This window comes from Saccostrea cucullata, unplaced genomic scaffold (genome assembly GCF_032062105.1).
Source record: "Saccostrea cucullata isolate Sc308-1 unplaced genomic scaffold, CSIRO_AGI_Scuc_v1 ctg833, whole genome shotgun sequence".
Lineage (NCBI taxonomy): Eukaryota > Metazoa > Mollusca > Bivalvia > Ostreida > Ostreidae > Saccostrea > Saccostrea cuccullata.
Window position 1 is genome coordinate 158,451 of NW_026921170.1, and position 21,963 is coordinate 180,413.

Sequence of the window (21,963 nt, forward strand, 5' to 3'; positions counted from 1 at the left end):
AGAGGATCTGTTTGGTGAGAAAAGAACTAATTATTTAAATCTTTGAATTTCTATGATGTACAACTAATCGCATCTGTCGTTGAAATAGTCAGACAGTATTTCATTATGCTTTATTCATGCTTACGTATTTTTATACTATATGTCAGTTCTCCTACGCGTTTCTACTTGTCTGGAGTTGATGATACCCGCATTTTCTTTTTATTGCGGTCATTTGATGTTCTGTTGATCTGATTAGGGGCGGGTTCATTGTTCCACTCTGATCTAAAACGGGGGCGTTTTCTTGCGGTATGTACATCTGTATTTATTCCTGTCAATAAAGAGTATGTCACTCACCAACTTTGTACGCTTTTTATCCAGTTTCACTTGTTCTATTACAAGATACAACTTTTTCCCTTTTCTCTTCGATCTCGACTGGAAACTGCCCGTTAACACATATTCCACTTCCTTTGAGTCTTTTAGCTGTATTCGAAAGTGTGTGATCCCTGTACTTGAAAATTGAAAATTTGACCGCTATTTTTCTTAGAAATTCTTGATCACCTAATTTATTAAACTCGCACATTCTGTGAACTCTTTAAAAAAATATAAAGGGTATACCGGTCTGTACTTTTACTGCAGGAAATCTTGAAGTGCCTGTTCGGTGTCTTCCATGTTCTCGTATTCTTGTAAATGCTAAATTGTCACCCATTGAATGTGCCTTCATATCAGTTATTTATTTTGGAGACTGGAGCTGATTTCAATAACAGTCATTAGTCTGACTCTGTTGACTTTTGGGCGTGTCTACAATGTGCAATACATTTTCTTTCACTGACAATTATCTTTTTTGTTAGATTTTGTCACTTCTTTAACCGAGTCAAACAAGTTTCCAAAGGAGTTGACGTATTATTCTAGATTTTGCAGATTTTTACAAAGCTAACAGCTCTTACGAACATATGGCAACTAGAAGAGTTTTCGGTAATTTTTCACGAAGAGAAGCTAATAATGACTTCATCGCTGTTTGTAGTTGTTTTTTTTTTTTTTTTTTTTTTTTTTTTTTTTTTTTTTTGGAGGGACTGAAGATCAATACTGTTACCACCACAGTGAACTTTTGGTACTTGGGGCATGATTCATAATTGCAGTTTTTCAAACTGGCAGTATACCTTCCATTTTTGTCCCCCAGATCCAGACCAGCTTACATCTATCCTTAGGTGCACCAGAGACTTAAAAGTTTTAATTAATTGTTGAAGGTGTGCAGTAACCTTCAGCTCCTCTGATACTGATTCAACCACCCATACCTTGGGTCTAAAATCTCAAAGTCACAAATACTCTTCAAAACACACAAGAACAAGCTAAAGTCATCTTGTCACCATAGCTATTAACAGGATACTGTATAACTTTTGGTAAGACGCAAGCTAAATTCTCAGAGACACCATAACTAGTCACAAAGACACTAGGGAAACTGGTCTCCGAGCTGAGTGGTCGAACTAGAATTCTGTTGTTTCCCTACACAGCCCATGTACCCCTCCAAAGTCACTTCACTGCAAAAAATAGTTACCGTATAAGCAGAATTTTTAGCGAGGATTTAATTTTTCCATTTTTACCGAGAGTGCTCAGATCGCTAAACTTGAATATCACTTCAAATTAAGTTGTAATAGCGTCTTAAGTGAGTATTTTAAAAATTAAATTATCAATTTTAAGGACAAATCGCTAAATTTGCTTCTCGCTAAAAATTCCACTTATACGGTGCACCAAAAAGAAAAGAAAAAAAAAAGCTAGATTGATCCCTTTACTTATACTGTTTCTCCTTTGCCTAATAACTACTGATCGGATAATGATTCTTTTGGCTAGCTAAAATGTCAATTCTGATTGGATACACATCATATGATTTGATAGGGTTATTTAAAACCTATTTCAATCCACCATAATAATTCTGATGTATTACAATTACAAGAGCAACTGAGACTTACTCCAGATAGGTCAGATCTCAACAGTCATGAATTTTACATCCTGAGGGTCATTATTACAATTAAAATGTAAGTAGGACCATTGTGTTCCGAATATAACCCCACACCAACGTAAACCAGAGTTATCGAAGGATATGTGGATCGTGTTCCTATCTGACCAGTAAATATCTGGAAACACAATAGTTCCACAGAAGTCAGACTGGAACTTGAACCATATTTCTACATCATCGCGAAGTGCCCTTTAAATAGTGATATGATAGGGTTGTTTGTTTCCCCGTGATAGGCTGTCATAAAATCGCCAACAAAATACTCTCCCTGATGATATTGCCTTTGAATTAAATGCATAGATAGGACTTATCTGGAATCGAGGCAACATTTTGTAGTTGAGCTTAGAGGGCGTCATAAATTTATCTTTAGGAAGAGATGGTTTTAATCCATAACCCTTAAAATGTTAAAATTGTTATAGGACCTACGTTTTTTTGTTAATTCTCTGATAAAGGAATGCCGAGTGTTTTGCAAAGTTGTGTTAAATGTCTACATGAGGATTTTGCACACAAAAGTGTTTGCAGAGCCCGCAAAAAGGAAAGCATCAAAGTAGCGGACTAGGGTGTCAATTTTTGATCGATCTTGTACAATCCAATGAAGGGTTGTCGCATTTGTTTTTAAATGTAGCAAACTTTTTAAAGTATAGAGCAACGAAATGGAGGACACTCACCAAAATAAGGTTTAAAATGATAACCAAGCAAGGAAACGTCCTCGGGTCGAATAGGAAGGAGTCTGAATGCACTAGAAACGTCTCTTTGTCTAGTAAGACTCCTGTTGTATTCTTTTATCATTCTTACTGTTGAGTCGAATCATGTATTATAAAAAAACGATATCGGTCTATAAAGCCATAAACGTTATTTCCCTAGGGTGCGCAGAACAGTTAATGATACAAAAAGGGGGAGGAGCCTAATTTGTTTGGGAAAATTTAACTATGACATCAAACAAAATATATGACATATAACAGTCCCTAAAAATACCACAAAATAACTAAAGATGATTTGCTATTTTACCCTGTGGGAAACCATTTTTAAATATGCCGTCATAGCTCATAACCGAATGAATCTTCAAAAATTGACTTTTTTTAAATTGTACCTTTTTAGGTTTGTATTCGTTTTTTAAAGAGTTTTTAGGGGGGTTAAGAGCTTAGGGTAGAAAATAAAAACGTCTAGGCCAATAAAAAACATTCAAAATCTTTGTTTTGCAATTCTTTTCTCTATCTAAGACAAGACCAGAGGGTAGAATATATAACAGTTTTCTTGCAGTGTCTCGTAAAAAGATTAAATATTGAAGATATATATGTTTTGGATTTAAAACTCAACGATATTTGATATGTTCTTTTCAAACGTTTATAGTAGATTAATTGAAAAAGAAGAAATATAATGCTTCGTGTTTATTTGCAGTGAATGGTTCAATGTGCATGAAAAACGTCATTTGTTTGGTTTAAATGTACAGAATAATTGAAGATTTTTGAATTCCATTTGAACAACGATAGCTTTAAATTTGCATTATACACGGTTGGGATTTGCTCATACTAGTTAAAATTGACAAGTCTTTTGGATGTTTGGGAATAAATTATGAGTATATTCTAGAAATATCGTGAGAGCGTTAGAAGTAAACGGTTGCAGGGGAAGACATCAATGATTTCCCTGGCTAACTGTTTAGAATTTGATTTTTAAAAGGAGTACAATGGGAAAACTCAAACGTTTTTACGTACAGCTTGAACATCCACAAGCTGTATACTATCCAGGTCAAAAAATGAATGGAATTCTTTTTGTAGAATCATTAAAGGAAATGATTGTAAAAGGTAAATATTTCTTTGTACATATATATATTTTTTTTCTTTTGCTACAAAATGTAAAATTTTAGTACATTTTTTCTATATTATTTTGAATGGATGTATAAAGATATAATAGCAGACATACTACTTAGCTAATGCTAAAATATTATTTTACATAAAATATATGGAGAAAACAAACAGTATTCAATATACATATACCATATTAAAGTAGGATAATATGTTATAAGCTAATGTGTAATGATTTTTTTTTTCAAAACTATTTTATATCACTATAATGTGAAACAGGGGCATCGTTTTAAACACATCATTAAATCATTATCATTAAAAATCATTAAATTTTGTATTCGATTCATTATGTTGAAAAAAGAAATTAGCTTGTTTTAAAGTGTTTTTATGTGATCATGTATATAGGAATATCAGGATTTAATGAGATGAAATTTAAATGTCTTTTAAAGCGACTACCTTACCACATAGATTAATAGACCGCTTGAACCCCGACATTTTCAGGTGCATGGCACATGTGGCATATTCCTAGTCAATTTCCATACACTTACAACACTGATCAAATAAAAAAATACTTAATTTACAATCTTCGATTTAGTTATCCTCTGTCAGCAGATTCTCACCAGTTAGAACAAATATTACATACTTTTTTTTTCAAGACATACGAGTGACGTTTCAAGGTATTGCTGATGTTCAGTGGAATAAAGTCAAGAGACACGGATGGGGAACGTACAGCTCTTTGTCTACAGACCCTGAACTTTATCTGGACCAAAATGTTCTATTGTATGGAAAAGGTAGTTCTAGAGAAACAAAAAGATATATTTACACTCATAAGAAACTTTGAATTTTTTGTTTGAAAATTTTACTGATAAAATATATCAACATTGAAAATGTCTTCTACAAATAAATCCAGAGGAAAGAAAACATATATTTACACATCAAAAAGTTTTACCATTATAGTAAAGAAATCTTATATTTTCTTTAAAAAACACTTTAATTGCCTGACGTCACGACGTCAGGCTGTATAAGGATTGATATTTGCAAGATCCGAAATTAATAGATCATGCCTAAAGAGCTAGATTTTGTGCAAGCTGATTTAGATTGGAATTACCTGTAATTACCTGCATTTTAAAAGAAACAGTTTTCAGTGAAAAGAATAACATTACTGATGAAAAATTCTTGAGTGTTTACTTCCTTTAATCTTTTTGCATAAAACAATATTTCATGTGATTCACCATTCCAACGTGTCCATGTATCCTTTATGTTGCTTTTCCGAACTACTCTATCAGTCCATTTATATTCTTCAAAAAAGGGTGAATCGCTAATTTCGTGCCTAATGTCACTTAGTAAGCTCAAAACTTTACCTTGGATTGTTCTATTGTGTGAATGGACGTGCTTACTGCTATGGAATAAAAAAAAGTTTGTCCTTTTAACCTCTTTCTAATACTTCAGAAATTCTATCTATAAAATTTATTTCAGTAATTTTTTATATATTTCAGTATCTAAAGTAAATAGTATATACATGTTGTTCATAATAATATTTATTATTTTTCTCATTTTTTTCTTATTGTAGGTGCAGGGATGGGTAATAAAAAATGTTTTCCTCCTGGAAAATACGTATTATCATTTTCTTTTACTCTTCCAAAGAATTTGCCATCATCGTTTCAAGGAAATCACGGCTTAGTGCGATATATTGTGTCGGGCATTATTGAAACGTCCAAGAAAAAGATTCATGAAACGGAACATCATTTTACTATTGTGTCAGGTTTAGATTTGAACAGAGCTCCAAATTCAGCTGTGGGTTTTATCTTATTTTTCATGGCTTTTGCAAATATTTTAAATGTTGCAAATCATTTTCTAATTTGAATGGTATCGAGGAAACTATAAGAAAATAACAAGCCAGTACACATCTTATTACTTCAGTGAATGTACATTAAACTGTCTTTATTGTTTTCGTTTCATAAACCTGAAATTATTTAAATTATAGTGTCTTGGTCAAATAGTGATCAACTGCATATCAAATTGTGCAAAAGAGTTAGGACAATACAACTGATATGTGTTCCATAACTGGAAAAGAATAAAAAATTTAACATTTGACGTTATCAAAGATTACATAAGTTGCCTTGGCGAATCTTATCAGTATAAGACTTGCAAACCTCACAACATATTTTCTTTCCAGTACGAGTACATCCTGACAACAATTATCATATTAATTCTTTTAAGTAGGTTTTATATTTTTTTTTTGCGGGATATTACATGTTCACTTATTATTGAAAAAATATTTCTAACATTCCTTAGATGCATTATTAATGTAAGTTGAATCGTAACGTTCCCTTTTATTATAGAACTAGAAAAAAACCGGGCTATTGTCTCTTGCTTGGAAAATGTAGGTTAGATTCAGCATAAGAAGCAGGGTAAGTATTTTCAATCCCTAGATGCATCTTCCATTCAAGTTCCATCAAGATAGGGATTATAGTTTAATGAATTGGAACAGTAATATGTATCTATATGTACTTGGTCAATCATCTGGAAGATGAAGATCAGATAAAGAATTCTAAGCAAGATAGGTAGTATCAGCCACTAGATACATCATCCATGCAAGTCTGGTTCCAACAGGGCTTATAGTTACTTGAGAACGGAATTGCTTAAAAAAATTTGAACTAGGATGCGAAGGCTAACGCCAATACCGGAAGTTTAGCGTCAGCTGATCTCGACTTCGTCTAGATGAACTAAATCTATTTAAAGATCGAATTAAGTTCTCTTTAGTTTGAAAAAAAAAATAGATTTTTTTTTATTTTTGGTTTTCAATTTAAATAATTTGCATTTTTTGTTTCTTTATTTAGTGTGGGATCCAAAAACAGGAAGATAAATATATATTATGCTGCTTTTGTTGTACATCAGGAACAATTTCTTGCAAATTAAAGATAGACAAATCTGGATATATCCCTGGAGAAACAATTTCTTTCCATGCAGAAATTAAAAATTTCAGTGGAAAAATTTGCAAAAACCATGTCAAATTTTATCAGGTATGTGTGTAAAAAATAAAGTAATTGATAATACCAAGTTTTCAGATCAATATTATCTCAATTAATGCAAGAACTTAAATTTCAAAGCATTTTGTTTTATTGTTTTATTTAATTCTTTGAGGTCAAGAATACAATGTGTATATGTTTTCAGAGTTTGAAAAAGTATTTATGGCACATAACTGGTAACCATGTAGGGTTTTTTCTTTAAACAGAAAGAAAAGAAATAAGTCAAGATGATTCTCTTTATTACAGATATCTACTTATCGTACCAAGAAAGCATTCAGAACGTCAGAAAAAGTCCTTGAGAAAGTGAAGCACCAAAGAGTGCAGCCTGGACGATTTGAATCCTGGACGGGAGAATTTTCTATTTCACCAGCCTCACCTCCATTAAATCTTGAAGAATCCTCCAAAGACGTCGACTACTTTGTAGAAGTACTTTTTTACTTTCTTGAGGATAAAACCAATACAAAGAACAACAAAAAATCATGTATTTGTTTAGGATAAGAAACATTTTATTTTTTACAGCTGGTTGCTGTTCCAATTAACTCTTTAGGAAAAAATATCCATGTCCCCATCAAGATTATCATCGGGACAGATAATCAGAGAGGTCAGCTAGCGTCGGGTTTGTCAAGATTGGAATTGGAAGTTCCCGGTGATCCTAGACTACAATCTGTACACCCCACGGCAAGGGAATCCGATACCTTTAACATAGGTACAGTGACAAACTTAGAATTTTCAGGCAATTTTTTTATTGCACTGACTTACACAAAGTAAAAAAAAAACAGAATAGTGTTATATCATGAAATTGAAATTGATAATTTTGAGTCAAAATAAAGCATTTTTTATAGACTAATAAAGGAACTGAAAGGGGAAAAAACGTACAGAGGTGAATAAATGCATTCTTTTTTCATTATTCCTATCTACCTTTTAATATCATCTTTAAAGAAAATGTAACCCAATCCAATTTAAAATTCATGATTCATTGAAACTTATATGAAGATAGCCCAAAAGTGAATATCGAAAAGACTCATTTTCTTCAATGTTTCCCCCACGCATCTGTCACATCCTTGATTCTTCTTTGCATGGAATTCATCAGAGTGTTTATCTTTCAAACTCTGGGTACATGTATGCTTGGATGGGAAATCAAGCCGATAAATTAGTCAAACGTCATGCGCATGCACACGTGAGAGGAACATGTCATAAATTTTACCAACTTAAACGCCAAATTTACGCAATAGATTTCATTCAGTTTTGGGGTGATAGTATTGAGTATGATGTCTACAGTATCCAAACCCTTTTTTGTGGTAGTAGGGTTACGATTAAACAGGTAGCAGGAGGAATAGCTTTTTCTCTAATTGACTGTTTCGCGTCAACGTTTTCGTCATGGTTGGATGGAAACCATTCGAGGTCCCTCTGACACCACGTATCACACTCTATTGGGGAATGTTTACTAGAAACGTCTCCGTAACCCAGTGATGCCTTTGTTCTTACCTAGGCATTTTGAAAACCAGACCCCATGAAACTTCAGTAAACTCTTCCAGGATTGCGAGAAATTCTAATTGTGCGTAAATATTGAAAAAAATACACATTTTTAACTTAGTTTTTCACTCAAATATAGCACAAGTACCTAAAGCTGAACACCGCCATGTGAAATGTGACGTAATTTTGCCATTTCGTCAAAATTTGACATTCACATGGAGCTAACGCTTAGCTATTTATTACACCGTAAAATAAGTCGAGTTGAACTAATTCGCATTAAAGTCTCCGTCTGAACTCGGTTCAAATTTAATTTGCAGTAACTTACGTTAAATTCATATTAATCGCTCCCTGTGATCAGGGCAAAAGTTGTAATTCTAATGCATATATTCTACTTATTTTACACCATTATTCAATTTTACTCTGAAAGGCAAACAGTCCTAGTTCCAAGATGCTGATTCACCTCGTCCAATATGCTTGTATAACGTCTAAATCACACTGCGTAGGTCTATATGATGTAATACCGTATATCAGGATTTTTCCGCGTGTATCCAATTTCCGCTTTGTTCGCGACGAGTTCTCAATCGCGGAAAATTAAACAGCGTAAATTTAATACTAAGTTTTCTTCTTGCAGCAGAATTATTTCTTAATGCTTATATCGTAGAGTGTAGAAATAACAGGATCTGAGGACAAGCGCAAGCTACCGGTAATAGGTATAAACCCTTATTGTTTGTTTATACTAATTGACAAGCCAGCTAATTATATGGGTCATGTTCCTTGGGAGAAGCTATTAAAACTAATTATACCTGAGTAGCTAGTCAGTTTCTAACAGTACATGACCTATGATTGTTTAAATTTGAAAAAATAAAACTGTTGATTTGAGAGTTAGAACGCAACACAGGTGTGTAATCAGCTGAGAGTGTCTTTCGAAATTGACGAGGTGAAGGTCGATCGATCTATTTTTTATCCGTATGAAGAAACTCAAGCTTAATGACTTTACATTTTACATCCAATTCCCTTTATAGGCTTAAACCATTGTTAATAATATAATCATTGGGACTTTGAAATAGTGAAAATTTGATTCGCGTAAATTTAATATACTGAATTAGGTACTGATTCGCGGAAAAAAACATGACGCGGAAAAAACCTGATATACGCTATTTATCCCTTCAATCGCGCATTAAAAAGAAGTGTGTTGAGTGTACACATCTGTAAAATGTTCAATGCATTATTATGATGTAAAACGAACATTATTTATGATTACGTCATAAGTTTGAGATAACATATAATTGCTAATTATTTTTTATTCCTAACTGTTACTCATTGTAATACAGGTATTAAATTTCACCTTGAATCTAGAAGATACCTATTAATTAAAAAAAAAAAAGAAACAGCAGAGTAAATGAATTTACAAGCTATCCTCTGATATATATCCAGTTTAATCGACACCATTTCTTTATATATAGATATTTTTTTCAGAATCTTCGTCTTTCCATGAAAGGATATTTTGTGATGAAGATATGAAATGAAAAGGCGATGATCACAGAAGACGATACGATTAGTCAAATAAATGGACCATTGAGAACCCCAAACTGATTTAAATTAACCACTACGATACTGAAATTTTCAAATATTTTACGTATGTTAAAAATCGTTCAAGTAAAGCATATTCAAAAGAAAAACTAAAATAAAGCACAGCTATTTACAAATTCATGTCATTTTTATTTATTTCAAAAGCTAAGGTAATTTAACTTATATTTAACATGTTTGTGTTCTTTTGAATTAAGGGGGCGACTGTGGTTTCCTTGCGAAAAATTTCGCAAACTTATCATTAATATTATTTCTTGTACTGATTTTTTTTGTCGTGAAGACACAGGTTAGATAGTCAAATATAGATCAGCTTGTACAAAATTAAGCTGGTTATCTTTGTCATCTTGCAAACATTGATCCTAACACTGTTTGAAGTTCGTAGCGTGAGACAGCTGTGGTTCAATTTCTATTTCCTTTGTAAAGATAATTTAATTATATACCTCTAACCGGCACACAGGCCCAATAAAAAGTAAGAATCTTTATCGTGCAGATGCCTATAGTTCTGATCAAAAGACTTACAATTGTCATTTATTTTGAAATGCCGAGGACATGGCTAAGGAACAATCCATACAATTTTTCTATCGACTGAGGTCGCACCGAGATTCGAACTCACGACCTCTCGATCACGGAGCCAGCGCTCAACCTACTGAGCTACTGTAAACGGTTCAATTAATTGTTTGGAAATTGGTTTTAATTTGCCCGTTGATCTAGAAATAGATTTTATAGCTAGCTTTTGAAAATTCCTTAAGACATGATATCACTAATCACAACAAATTCAATGAAATTGAATACCTCACATATTTTTAGATGTTCAATACTTAATGTATGTTGACATAATTCCTGTTATACTATTAGGATATAAGGGTGAAATATGTCCTTATTCATTACCTTGAATGTTTGGTAGGAGTCATGTAGATTTAATATTTAAAAAAGCTATTATATCAACTTTATTTGTTAAAAGAATTAAGTTTCAATTGTTTCTATTTGTAATGTCTATTGCATATATCCAACACAGAATTTAATGATTATTCTTATTATTTGAATTTTCATTTTGAAAAAAAAAAATAGATTACTTCCATTCTGTCTTCAATTGTCAGTTTTCTACTAATTATTTACTTAGTTAATTATTATTTTCTTAATTTTCTGGGTAAATCCTTTTCTATTTCAAGATGCTTTAATTTAATATTAGAGTATTATGCACTTTATGGAAATTAAAAGTTACGATAGATAATTTGGTGTTATAAGGGATAGAAATTCTCAATTATAATCGCTATACATGTATTAATATTTATTGTAGAGTAACAATCTCAATTTAAAGGGAATTAAATGAATGCTACGACTACACATATATTGCCGACTGACCGAAATCTGCATCTTTGACCTTTAAATGCTATTTTTTATTAGGATTTACAATGTGTGATCATGCAGATATCTCAGAGTTTTGAATACAAACTAACGCTATCTTTAATGTGCAGTAAGGTTTTGGAATTTTGATTTTGCCCCGGGGGATCAAATGGGGGTCGAAAAATGACGTTTTTTGTGGATACACACTCCTTCTACATTTTACTCAGCAGCGAGAGCTCCGTTGGGGGGATGTCTGGTGGGGTCATGTAGATGTGCAGTAAGGTTTCGGAATTTTGATTTTGCCCCGGGGGATCAAATGGGGGTCGAAAAATGACGTTTTTTATGTAAAAAGCCCCATCTTCCACTCCTCTTACATTTTACTTAGCAGCCTAATGATCTTTTGTGGGATGATTAGTGGTGTCATGTAGATGTGCAGTAAGGTTTCGGAATTTTGATTTTTCCCCGGGGGTCAAATGGGGGTCAGTGACGTCTTTTGTGCAAAAATTCCCGCTTCCCTGAACTCCTTCTACATTTTACTCAGCAGCCAAATCACCTTTTGGGGGATGATTAGTGGTGACATGTAGATGTGGATAAGGTTTTGGAATTTAGATTTTGCCCCGGGGGGTCAAATGGGGGTAGAAAAATGACGTTTTTTGTGCAAAAAGTCCCGTCTTCCCTGAACTTTTACATTTTACTCAGCAGTCAAATCATGGGGGATGATTAGTGGTGACATGTAGATGTGCAGTAAGGTTTTGGAATTTAGATTTTGCCCCTCAAATGGGGGTCGAAAAATGACGTTTTTTGTGCAAAAAGTCCCGTCTTCCCTGAACTCCTCTTACATTTTGTCAGCAGCCTAATCATCTTTTGGGAATGGTTGGTGGGGTCATGTAGATGTGCAGTAAGGTTTTGGAATTTTGATTTTGCCCCGGGGGGTCAAATGTGGGTTGAAAAATGACGTTTTTTGTGCAAAAAGCCCTCTCTTCCTTGAAGTCTTCCTTAATGTTACTCAGAAGCCTAATCATCTTTTAGGAGAGTTAAATATTTTTAAAATTATGTAAAACATCAACGTCAAGGGGTAACAAGATGTGTTTTGTGAAACACTATGCGCCTGGCGTCAACAAAGTTCAAAAAGCTATTTTTAGCATATAGTTCACAGTCAAGGTCCCAAGGTCATTGACCTTGGTGTTATTTGTAAGAACTTAATTAGTGGGGTATGCATACTAAATATGAAGCCTATCTCCTATAGTTCAAAAGTTATGGCAAAAATTAGATGAAGCTATTTTTATATAAAGGTACAGTTAACTTCACATGGTCATTGACCTTGGTGTTGTTTGAAAGAACTTTATTAGTGGAGTATGCATACTTATGAAGTCCTTATCTCTTATGGTTCAAAAGTTATGGCAAAAAGTGGAAAAAGCTATTTTTAGCATATAGGTCACAGTCAAGGTCACAAGGTCATTGACCTTGATGTCATTTGAAGGAACCTAATAAGTGCAGTATGCATACCAAATATGAGAGTCCCTATCCTACTCAAAGGTAATGGCAAAAAGTGGAAAAAGCTATTTTAAGTATAAAGGTCATAGTCAAGGTCACATGGTCATTGACCTTGGTGTTGTTTGAAAGAATTTTTTAGTGGAGTATGCATACCAAATATGCTATGGTTCAAAAGTTATAACAAACAGTTGAAAAACCTATTTTTACATATAGGTCACTGAAGGTCACTATGACATTATCATGTCATTTGATAGAACTTTATCACTGGAAATCAAATTTGAAGCTTATGGCATAAATTGACAAACATGAAAATTTTTTAGCATATAGGTGGACAGTCAATGTCACAAGGTATACCCAGGGGTATAATCATTGCTATGCATGTACAAATATGAAAGATTTTAAAAGTTGGCCAAGGTTAAAGTTCAAACAGACAAACAGATCAGACAAACAGACAAATAACAGGAAACAGTTTAACAGAAGTATAATAATTTTGTAATTTATGTACATGTCAAATGTGAGAGTCATATTTCTCAATCAAAAGTTGTTGATATTTTTTTTTATTTAGATCACAGTGTAAAACATTATTTATTTTGTCTATCACAGGTAAATTCATAGTGTTTGATATTTTTTTCTCTTTTAAATTTATAACAATTTAATTTTTTATTCAAAAGTCACATGTAAAAAAAAACCAAAAACATATCAAAGATTTTTTTTTAATATAATGTCTCTTCTGATTCAGTAGATATGACCGTGATAACCAATTTTTATTGAGACAGAATATGACAAAAATGACATGATTTCTATATGAATTGGGTAAAATTGGCCCAGTCAGGGTTAAAACATTAAATTTTTAGGCTTTGGTCCGGCTGGACTACTTTCATTTTACAGTCCGCGGGCAATTTTATTAGTCCGTCAAAAATAAAAATAATTAAATAGTATAAATGTTGCAATGTACTTTTATAATTTTTTTCAAATAAACAAAGCATTTACAGAAAATGTTTATACCTAGAATTGTTGAAAGGGCTATGTACGATCGTATACCCGATCTCAGTTTTTTTATACAATTCATCATCTAAACAACATCTTTCGATTGTCATACAAATCATGATCGCTAAAATGTTTAATTTTTAATGATTTCTGTAAATTCCATTTTATTTGTCCTTCCCGACGAAGCTACAAAGTAATGCGTATTACGGGGTTTTCCTGAAAGTTTGAAAATTTGAACATCGGTAAATTCTTTTTTTCCACCGAAAACTTTAGTTTCCGTTCATAATTTACTAGTCCGAATGAAAATGTGTTAGTCTGAGACTAACATATTTGAACCCTGCCAGTGGTTCTGAGAAGTTAAAAATGTAAAAAGTTTTCAGACAAACAGATGGACAACATCATTAAATTATATCTAAGAAAACGTCAATTTTTGAAAGGGTTACAATATGGTTGGAGTATTTTGAAAAGCTGTTTTTTTTCCCTATGCATGACCAACAAATGTTTTATATTTTCTTTAGTGATTTGTTTGTTTATTATTTTGTCATATGGAGACACCACCAAATAATAATGGATAAATGGTTTTGACACACTGATGTCCTAGTTTATTGAAATGAAGATTTCAAATATTTCCATTTCAGTTCAAATTGGGTTCAGAAGAAAGGTTCAGCAGAATGCACATGTGAAATAAAGAAACTGTAACTTTGGCTTAATTGCCAAGGTTAATGTTTAAGTGGTTCAAACTCTAGGGTCAAGGTCAAACATATTTATACCCTGCAGTTCAATGAATACAATATGCCGTATCAGCACCTAATCAAAATTAGATATAGTTTTTTGTTCTTGTAAAAATGTGTATCCCATGTAATGCACAGAACAAAATTAATGGTACCCAAATAAAAGGTCTTATTTAAAAATTGGAAATAAACAGAAATTCATTTGTATAGCCCATCCCACTTAAAACGAAGGCGACTAGGATTTAATTTCTGCAGTTTGTTCAGACATACTATAAACACAAGAACAAAATATGTATAATAATTAGTCAAATGGAAAAAAATATACTGTTTAACTGGAATAACAAAATAATTGTTATTTCAGGGACAGGGAAGAAATAATAAAACTTTCTACATTTAAACAAGACTATATACTGTAGCAAGTAAAAAATGACTCTTCACCTCTTATAAACCAGATTATACAATTGTTTTTTTATTTGAATTTGTTTTCATTTTTTTTTCTCCTGCTTGTCACGAGCCTCTGTCCATTACATTCAATAAAAAAAACTGGATCCGCACCAGTATTGGCAGTAACTTGTTCGACCTGATAACTTCACAATATGAAATTCGTCTAGTGTGGCATGCGATGATCTTTGATTGTGACTTTAATAGTTGTATCTTATTTGAAACGATGGATTTGTCTCAACTTCATGAAATTTAATCCAGAAATCAAAATGAATTAATAATGCACACCAGACTGCAGCATTACTATTTTTAGACTACCTAGAGTTATTTTTTATCAGATGAAGTGGGAATAAAGTTGCCAAATGGTGTTTAATCTATAAATATGATAAAAAGGTTATTATTACTGAACAAATTTTAAATTTTCAGATATTAAATTTTAACAAATCACTTGCTCTTTGCAAGCGATGTGTCATGTGAGAAAGTTAGTAAATTTAAAAACCTCATCTATCCTACAAAAAATGTACAACCACGTGTATCGTTGGTTAAAATTTCGTACGGTCAAAAACCCTGGATGAACATTGCCTTACTGATTCATGTGGTGTTTTTGACATATATCTCATTACTTAATTGTTAAATCTTGTTGAGTTCTAATTTGGAATCGTATCTTTACTTAACACAAAATAATGGCCTGAGAGATTGATGTATAAAATAAATGTGAGTTTCAAATCAAGAAAAGAAATACATTTTGTTAAGTAAATTATGATTATTTTTATTTTTTAGAAATCCTAACGATTCTAGATTAGATATGCTCAGCTATGTTCATCATTCTAGTTTTCTTTTGATAAACAAGTGATTTTTTTTCTAAAGATTACAAATTAGATTTAAGACATAATATTGAATTAACAATCAATAGGAAATTATAATTAACAAATAACAATTAAGTTACATCAACAAAAAATATCGAAATAGATAAGATTTAATTAATGACGTTTGTACTGGATAATAAGCTACATTCATCAATTACAAATCACATATTTAAACTTGGTCTAAACATAACATTATGAAATTGAAAGTAAACCAAGTTACCTGAAAATATACAGATTTACATACATGCATGCTGAGTTACACTTAGTTTTAACTGTCAAAAATAATTCACAAAAAATCTTAATCCACAAGAAACAGGTAAGAGCAAAAACATCATGATGATTTAATCTTTCTATTACTTTAATCGTTTGACTCGATGTTTATCACGTGTCACATAGTTTCGAAATTTGTTCTTTCAAACTGGATTTTTTTCTGAAACGTAAGCGTTATTTAAATGGTTAAGGGACAAAGTTTAACGTGTAAAGGAAGGCTTCGACTTGAAAGCTTCCAAATTTGTATATGCAATCGTTTGATTCTCCGTATCAATGTGTGGGGTTTTACTGGTTTTAGTGAATGAATAGAGTTAGAGGTAACAAAAGGGATATCCACACATTCAAAGGAACTTCCACCTGGGACAAGGAGGGACTCCCAAACTGCCCACCCACCTTTACACAGTGATAAGCAGAGGTAAAACCGCACTGTTCATACTTTTTTTTACACAGTGACAAACATTAAAGACTACACGCCTACCTTAACACGGCTAGAAACAGTTATGACAGTCACGCATACGTTTCCTTAAAGTCACTAACAGTTGGCGAGACTACACAACAATTTTTTCACTGTAACAAACAGTTGCAAATCTTCAAAACTACAGCCTCCTACACAGTTTCAATAAGAAAACAATTGGAGAACTTACGCCCTACCATTACACATTTACAAACAGTAGAGACTGTTAACACCTTTTGCCTGGTACAGTTAGTGACATACATTAAATACTACATCATGAAAAATACCTTTAGACGTTAAAGTAAGTGTCATGCCCTTGGCTACAAACAGTTATAAGGCTAGGTTTAAGTGTGTCTAACACCTACCCTTACATTGTTACAGACATTAAAAACTACAACCTCCTTAAGTGCAAAAAGCTACAAACAGTAATGAGACTTAAATCTATAAAACACATTGGCGCAAAGGGACCCATACACACTTATCTCTCAAAGAATTTGAAGATGAACACGCCTACCCTTACACAATGACAAACATTAAAGACTACACCCTATCTTTACACGGCCACAAACAGTTCAGACTGCACATACCTACCCATACACAATCAAAACAGTTTGAAACTGGTACACGCCTACTCTTACACAGTGTGCAAACAGTTGATACTGCACATGCCTGTATTGTCAGGAGTCGTGCACCGACTTTGTATTGACAAGAAACCTTGTGATTACTGCACACCTATGATTTTAATGAGTTAGAATGAAAGAGTTGATTCCCCCCAACACACACACAATGACAGAGATTTTCATGTGATGAGGAAACCGCATATCTGTCACTTAGGCCATTGTGCATGTTCACTGTAATTTTCAGGTTCATGAAATTTTTAAAAAATAAAAGGTAGGATGAGGTGAAATTAAAAAACTTTTTTTTAAGATATTAAATAAAAAACAATGGTTTTGAGTAATTGATGCAAATATCTCTAATATTAATGTTTCTTCTTCTTACAGAAAGAGATCTCATTACTTTTAACATGTAATGCATTTATTTCATTGCATTGTAACAAAATTTGTATACTAATTGTCATTATACAACACTTGGTCTAATCATATCGTTTTCTATAATGTTTTGCAATGTTGTATTGTTATAAAATGGAATTCCAATTCCCCGTTTTTCACTTAATTAGGGGAAAAATATTGCGGTTGCCTCAGTTTTCCGAGAGTAACACTTTATTATCATGTAAAAAAAAATCCTGAAAAAGATTGTTAATTTTCAACAAACAGTATGTTATAAATGTTTCTTTTATAATTATCAAGCATTGGTTTTACAAATTTTTTTCAAAGTTAAAAGTCTGCAGATTTGTATTCCTTTCATGTTTATTTTTTCAAAGCGAAAGTGTTTATGACGAAGTAGTTACATAATTCATCTTTCTGCGCAAGCATCTTGTAAAAATTTATTTAAACACTACGTATATTGTTCAGAACCTTTTCTGAATGATGTCTTTTTTTTGAAATATGAAAAGAACAAAACATTTCTTTACAATTATAGATATTTTATAAATGCATCACATATGCAAGGTCATTCCGAAAAAATTAAATCATGAATTGGGATGCGGATGATCAAAATGAATGATTCTTCTGAACATGTGATCATTTTTTGATAGTGTTATTTATTAAAACGTTATTTTTACAATTAAGGCCCAGTACTTAGTGATACTCATTTTTGTTAGAAAAGAGATAATCAAAAGTTTACTGCTGGTGATCAGAATATGAAATATTTAAATCACGAGGGAGATAAGAACGCACAAGACAATGTAGACAATGTGGATCTTATTTACCTTAATTGATCGTTTGACTTCTGGATTTTCCAAAAATACAATGCATTATTAATACCCTATTGTGTTGACATTAAATTCCTGATAATGTAATTGTTAATTTTTTTCTACTTTGGTATGTATTTTTAGGGACCCCGAAACAGGGTGAGATGGATGCTATGTATAGTTTCAGGAAAAGAGTATTCCTGTAAATTGCTTTTGAATTTGTTACTGAAAAGAAGATTAAACATTAGTTATGTTAATATTTTAATCATTATGCAACCTAGAAATTACAATCTAGAGAAAATTTTGAAGTAACAACAAAAAAAAAAGATACGAATAAGCATATACCATTAAACTATATCAACAAATATATCAACAGATAAGAATTTTGAAAAAGTATGTACTGGATGATAAGCTACATTTCATAAATTAAAAATCAAGTTTAAACTTGGTCTAAACATATCATTTTAATAATGATTATAAACAAAGCCCCCGGCACTACATCGCTCCGTTACACTTAATTTTATCTACCAAATATATTTCCATCAAAGTGAAAAATTAAGAAATCATAACAATAATTTTTTTCTACGACTTTACAAAAGTGTTCAAAAAATTGTGAAATTCTTAATAAGCTTTGAAACAATGATTTCTTATCGTTCTCTTGAGGTGTACTTTTGTCTCCTGAAAAAAGAAACAATCGGAGACAAAATAGCAATTATTCGGACTCTTTGATTAAGGACAAAATGCATTTTAGAACTCAGTTTACAACAAAAAAACAGAAACATATCGATAACCAGCAGCATAGGAGGATACAAAGACTATTAATGTCCTTTTAAAACGGGTAAATTTCAAATTCCACTTTATTTTTGACAAATAGAATTGAAAAGAATTTCACAAATATATATACAGTTAATTTCGATAAACTGCCACCTTTTGTAATTTAGAAATCATGGCGGTATAACGAATTTGGCGATGAATCGAATTTCCCATCTTTTAGAAAACAAGAAAAAGAGTTACCGTTCTTAGAAATACCATTTAGCGTTTCTATTCTTATTATTACATGTACATGTATATAAAAACATATTTCTGATTAAAAATACTTCAAGTTATTTTTTAATGTACAATTTCGCTTAAAAAAATGTGCAGTTATGAATGAAAGAAAAGTACATGTGTATGCTTGTAAAACATGCACGTCTGGTATTGAAAAAAAAACAGTTTTTGCTGGGTCGTCGTCGTGAAATATTGCCGATAGAACGTAAAATGAATTATTGAATAAATTTATTGTTTATGGCATCATTGTTAATGAAATATTCACAATTTATACCGTATAACTATATTTTCAGCAAACTTTGCATTGTTTAAAACAGAGATCATCAAAATAATATCGTTATCGGAGTACTTTAACAACGACCGCTTTCATGGCGAAGAACAAAACTGTGATTAAATGATATTTTATTAAACAGAAAACAGAATTATAACAGTTCATGTTAAAATTATTGTTTATTTAATTCTTGTTTAATTACTGAATTGCATGTACCTTTTCTGCCTTTGCATGCTTTACAACAGGGATAGCCGTCAACAAATTAGCCGCGCTTCACTGACCACATGCACCTGTGGCGGTATATCGAGATAATGGACACTTAAAAATGGACGTTTGTTGTGGAAAACAGGGTGGCGGATGGCGGTATGCGAATTTGGCGTTATAAAGAGAATTTTATATAGCAGGAAAAACGTTCTTAAAAGGGAAATCATGGCGGCAATTATTGCGAAAATGGCGATGAATCGAATGGCGATAATTCGAGAATTGACTGTATATTTTCATTTGAATATGGTTTTTTTATGTTTTTCTCCGAGAGGTTCGTTATTCGAGTTGCAGTATCGTTGCTGTTTTCCACTCTGTTAATTAAAAAAAAATCCTAAATTTTCTATATATGTCTAAATAAAGATTTAAGTAAGCTTAATCAGTCTCCACAGAGAAAAATATAAAAAAAAAGAGCGTCAAATAATAACACATGAAAAAGACGTCGTCCGTGCTTAAGGTTTGGTATTTCAAAAAACAAAAAAAGAAAATAGGTTTTAAGAAAACAAAGCAAAATAGTGCATATTTGATATTAAAAGCCATAACCTGTCAATGTATCCTGGAATTTCTGAAAAAGTAAAAAAAAAATCCAAATCTATTTCAAAAAAAGCTAACACACTCTTTTGAAGTAAACTTCAAATATATATATATATATCTATATCTATATATATATATATATATATCTATATATATATATATATATATATATATATATATATATATATATATATATATATATATATATATATATATATAAGATATGTAATAAGACGTGATACTTTCAATTTTACTTGGAAAAAAGATTAAAAGATTAGAAAAGTATATGAGAAACCTTTCAAAAACGTTTTCATTTATTAATATTCGTTGTCAACCCTTCATGTGTCTAAGCGAAATTTCTTTTATTAAAGGAGTTACAGTTTGAACAGTTTTCTCTCTTACTGAGGCTCTATTTGTTAGGGGATTTACTGTCTTTTTTCTTTTTTATCTATTTCTTTAGTTACAGATAATAACTAATTATTTATCTTTTCTTAGACATTCCACCTACAACCACTGATAGAATTGCCTTCTTCTCTTACATGTCCAAACCGGAAACCAACCTTGGCCATCATCAGACGATCATCTTTGATGTTGCACACACAAATGTAGGAAATAACTACAGTCCTCATACTGGCGCCTTTACTGCTCCCAGTCATGGTGTTTATGTTTTTACCTGGAAAGTATATATTCTTGCATCAGGTGGATATGTCTACACAGAATTAATTTCAAAACTCCAATTCCGTTTGCGGGTCATATACTGGGGCACAGGATGTTCATAATATAATTGCATCAACAGATGTTGTCGTTTTGGAATTGAACCCGGGGGATGAAGTTCATATTCGTACACCTCCAGACGCGAGTTTGAGTGGGACTCTATACAGTACTCGCCAATATCGGTCTTCTTTCAACGGCTGGAGATTATTTTGAAAATTACAATACATTGTGTCTGAAAATTAAGTCAATAAAGTTAAGACAGCATATGCTTTTTTTTAATTTTCTCCTTAACAAAGTTTGTTTTATGTTTCTTTTTTAATACTCCTAGAAATTGATAATTTGACCTCTTGTACATATAAAATTTCTTTGAGGTAGTTTACATAGTACGCACATGATCAAATACCTGGTTTTTTATTTTTATCTAACCTATTTAACAGGAGCCAATCGAACCCTTACCCTTAGTTTTTGCATATAAAATAGAGTAGGCTGCATGAACCAACGTTCAGGTAACTATGTCAGCAATAAAGGAAATAACTACCTAGTAAATGTACTACTAATGACAAACATTAATTTTCAAGCCATCAAGTTTAGTTTTGAAAGATACACCGTTACCTGTTAATGATAATCCTAATTTTAACATAGCGACAGACTTAGATAAGTTTCGTAAAGAATACCTGTTAATGAATTAGCAAAATTAAAATAACAGCAAACGTTTGAAAAGTTAGCCTTATGACACATTGTGTGAAATGTTTTCATGACATAACCCTCCCATCCCCCTCTTACAACGTTATAGACAATGCATGGCTTGATTTAGAACTCAAAATAATAAAATAGCAACTATATTTATAGTGTTGTAATATA

General features: G+C 32.0%; 1 protein-coding gene across 1 annotated transcript; it reads left to right on the forward strand.

The window, feature by feature from the left end:
* Positions 1 to 3,511: 3,511 nt before the first annotated feature.
* LOC134259339 (arrestin domain-containing protein 3-like) lies at positions 3,512 to 9,947 on the forward strand. The gene is made up of 7 exons (XM_062741931.1): positions 3,512 to 3,789; positions 4,446 to 4,580; positions 5,360 to 5,583; positions 6,630 to 6,812; positions 7,065 to 7,244; positions 7,338 to 7,524; positions 9,768 to 9,947. The coding sequence occupies exons 1-7, from the start codon at positions 3,672 to 3,674 to the stop codon at positions 9,815 to 9,817; spliced, it is 1,077 nt and encodes a 358-aa protein (XP_062597915.1). The 5' UTR covers positions 3,512 to 3,671; the 3' UTR covers positions 9,818 to 9,947.
* The last annotated feature ends 12,016 nt before the right edge of the window (positions 9,948 to 21,963 follow it).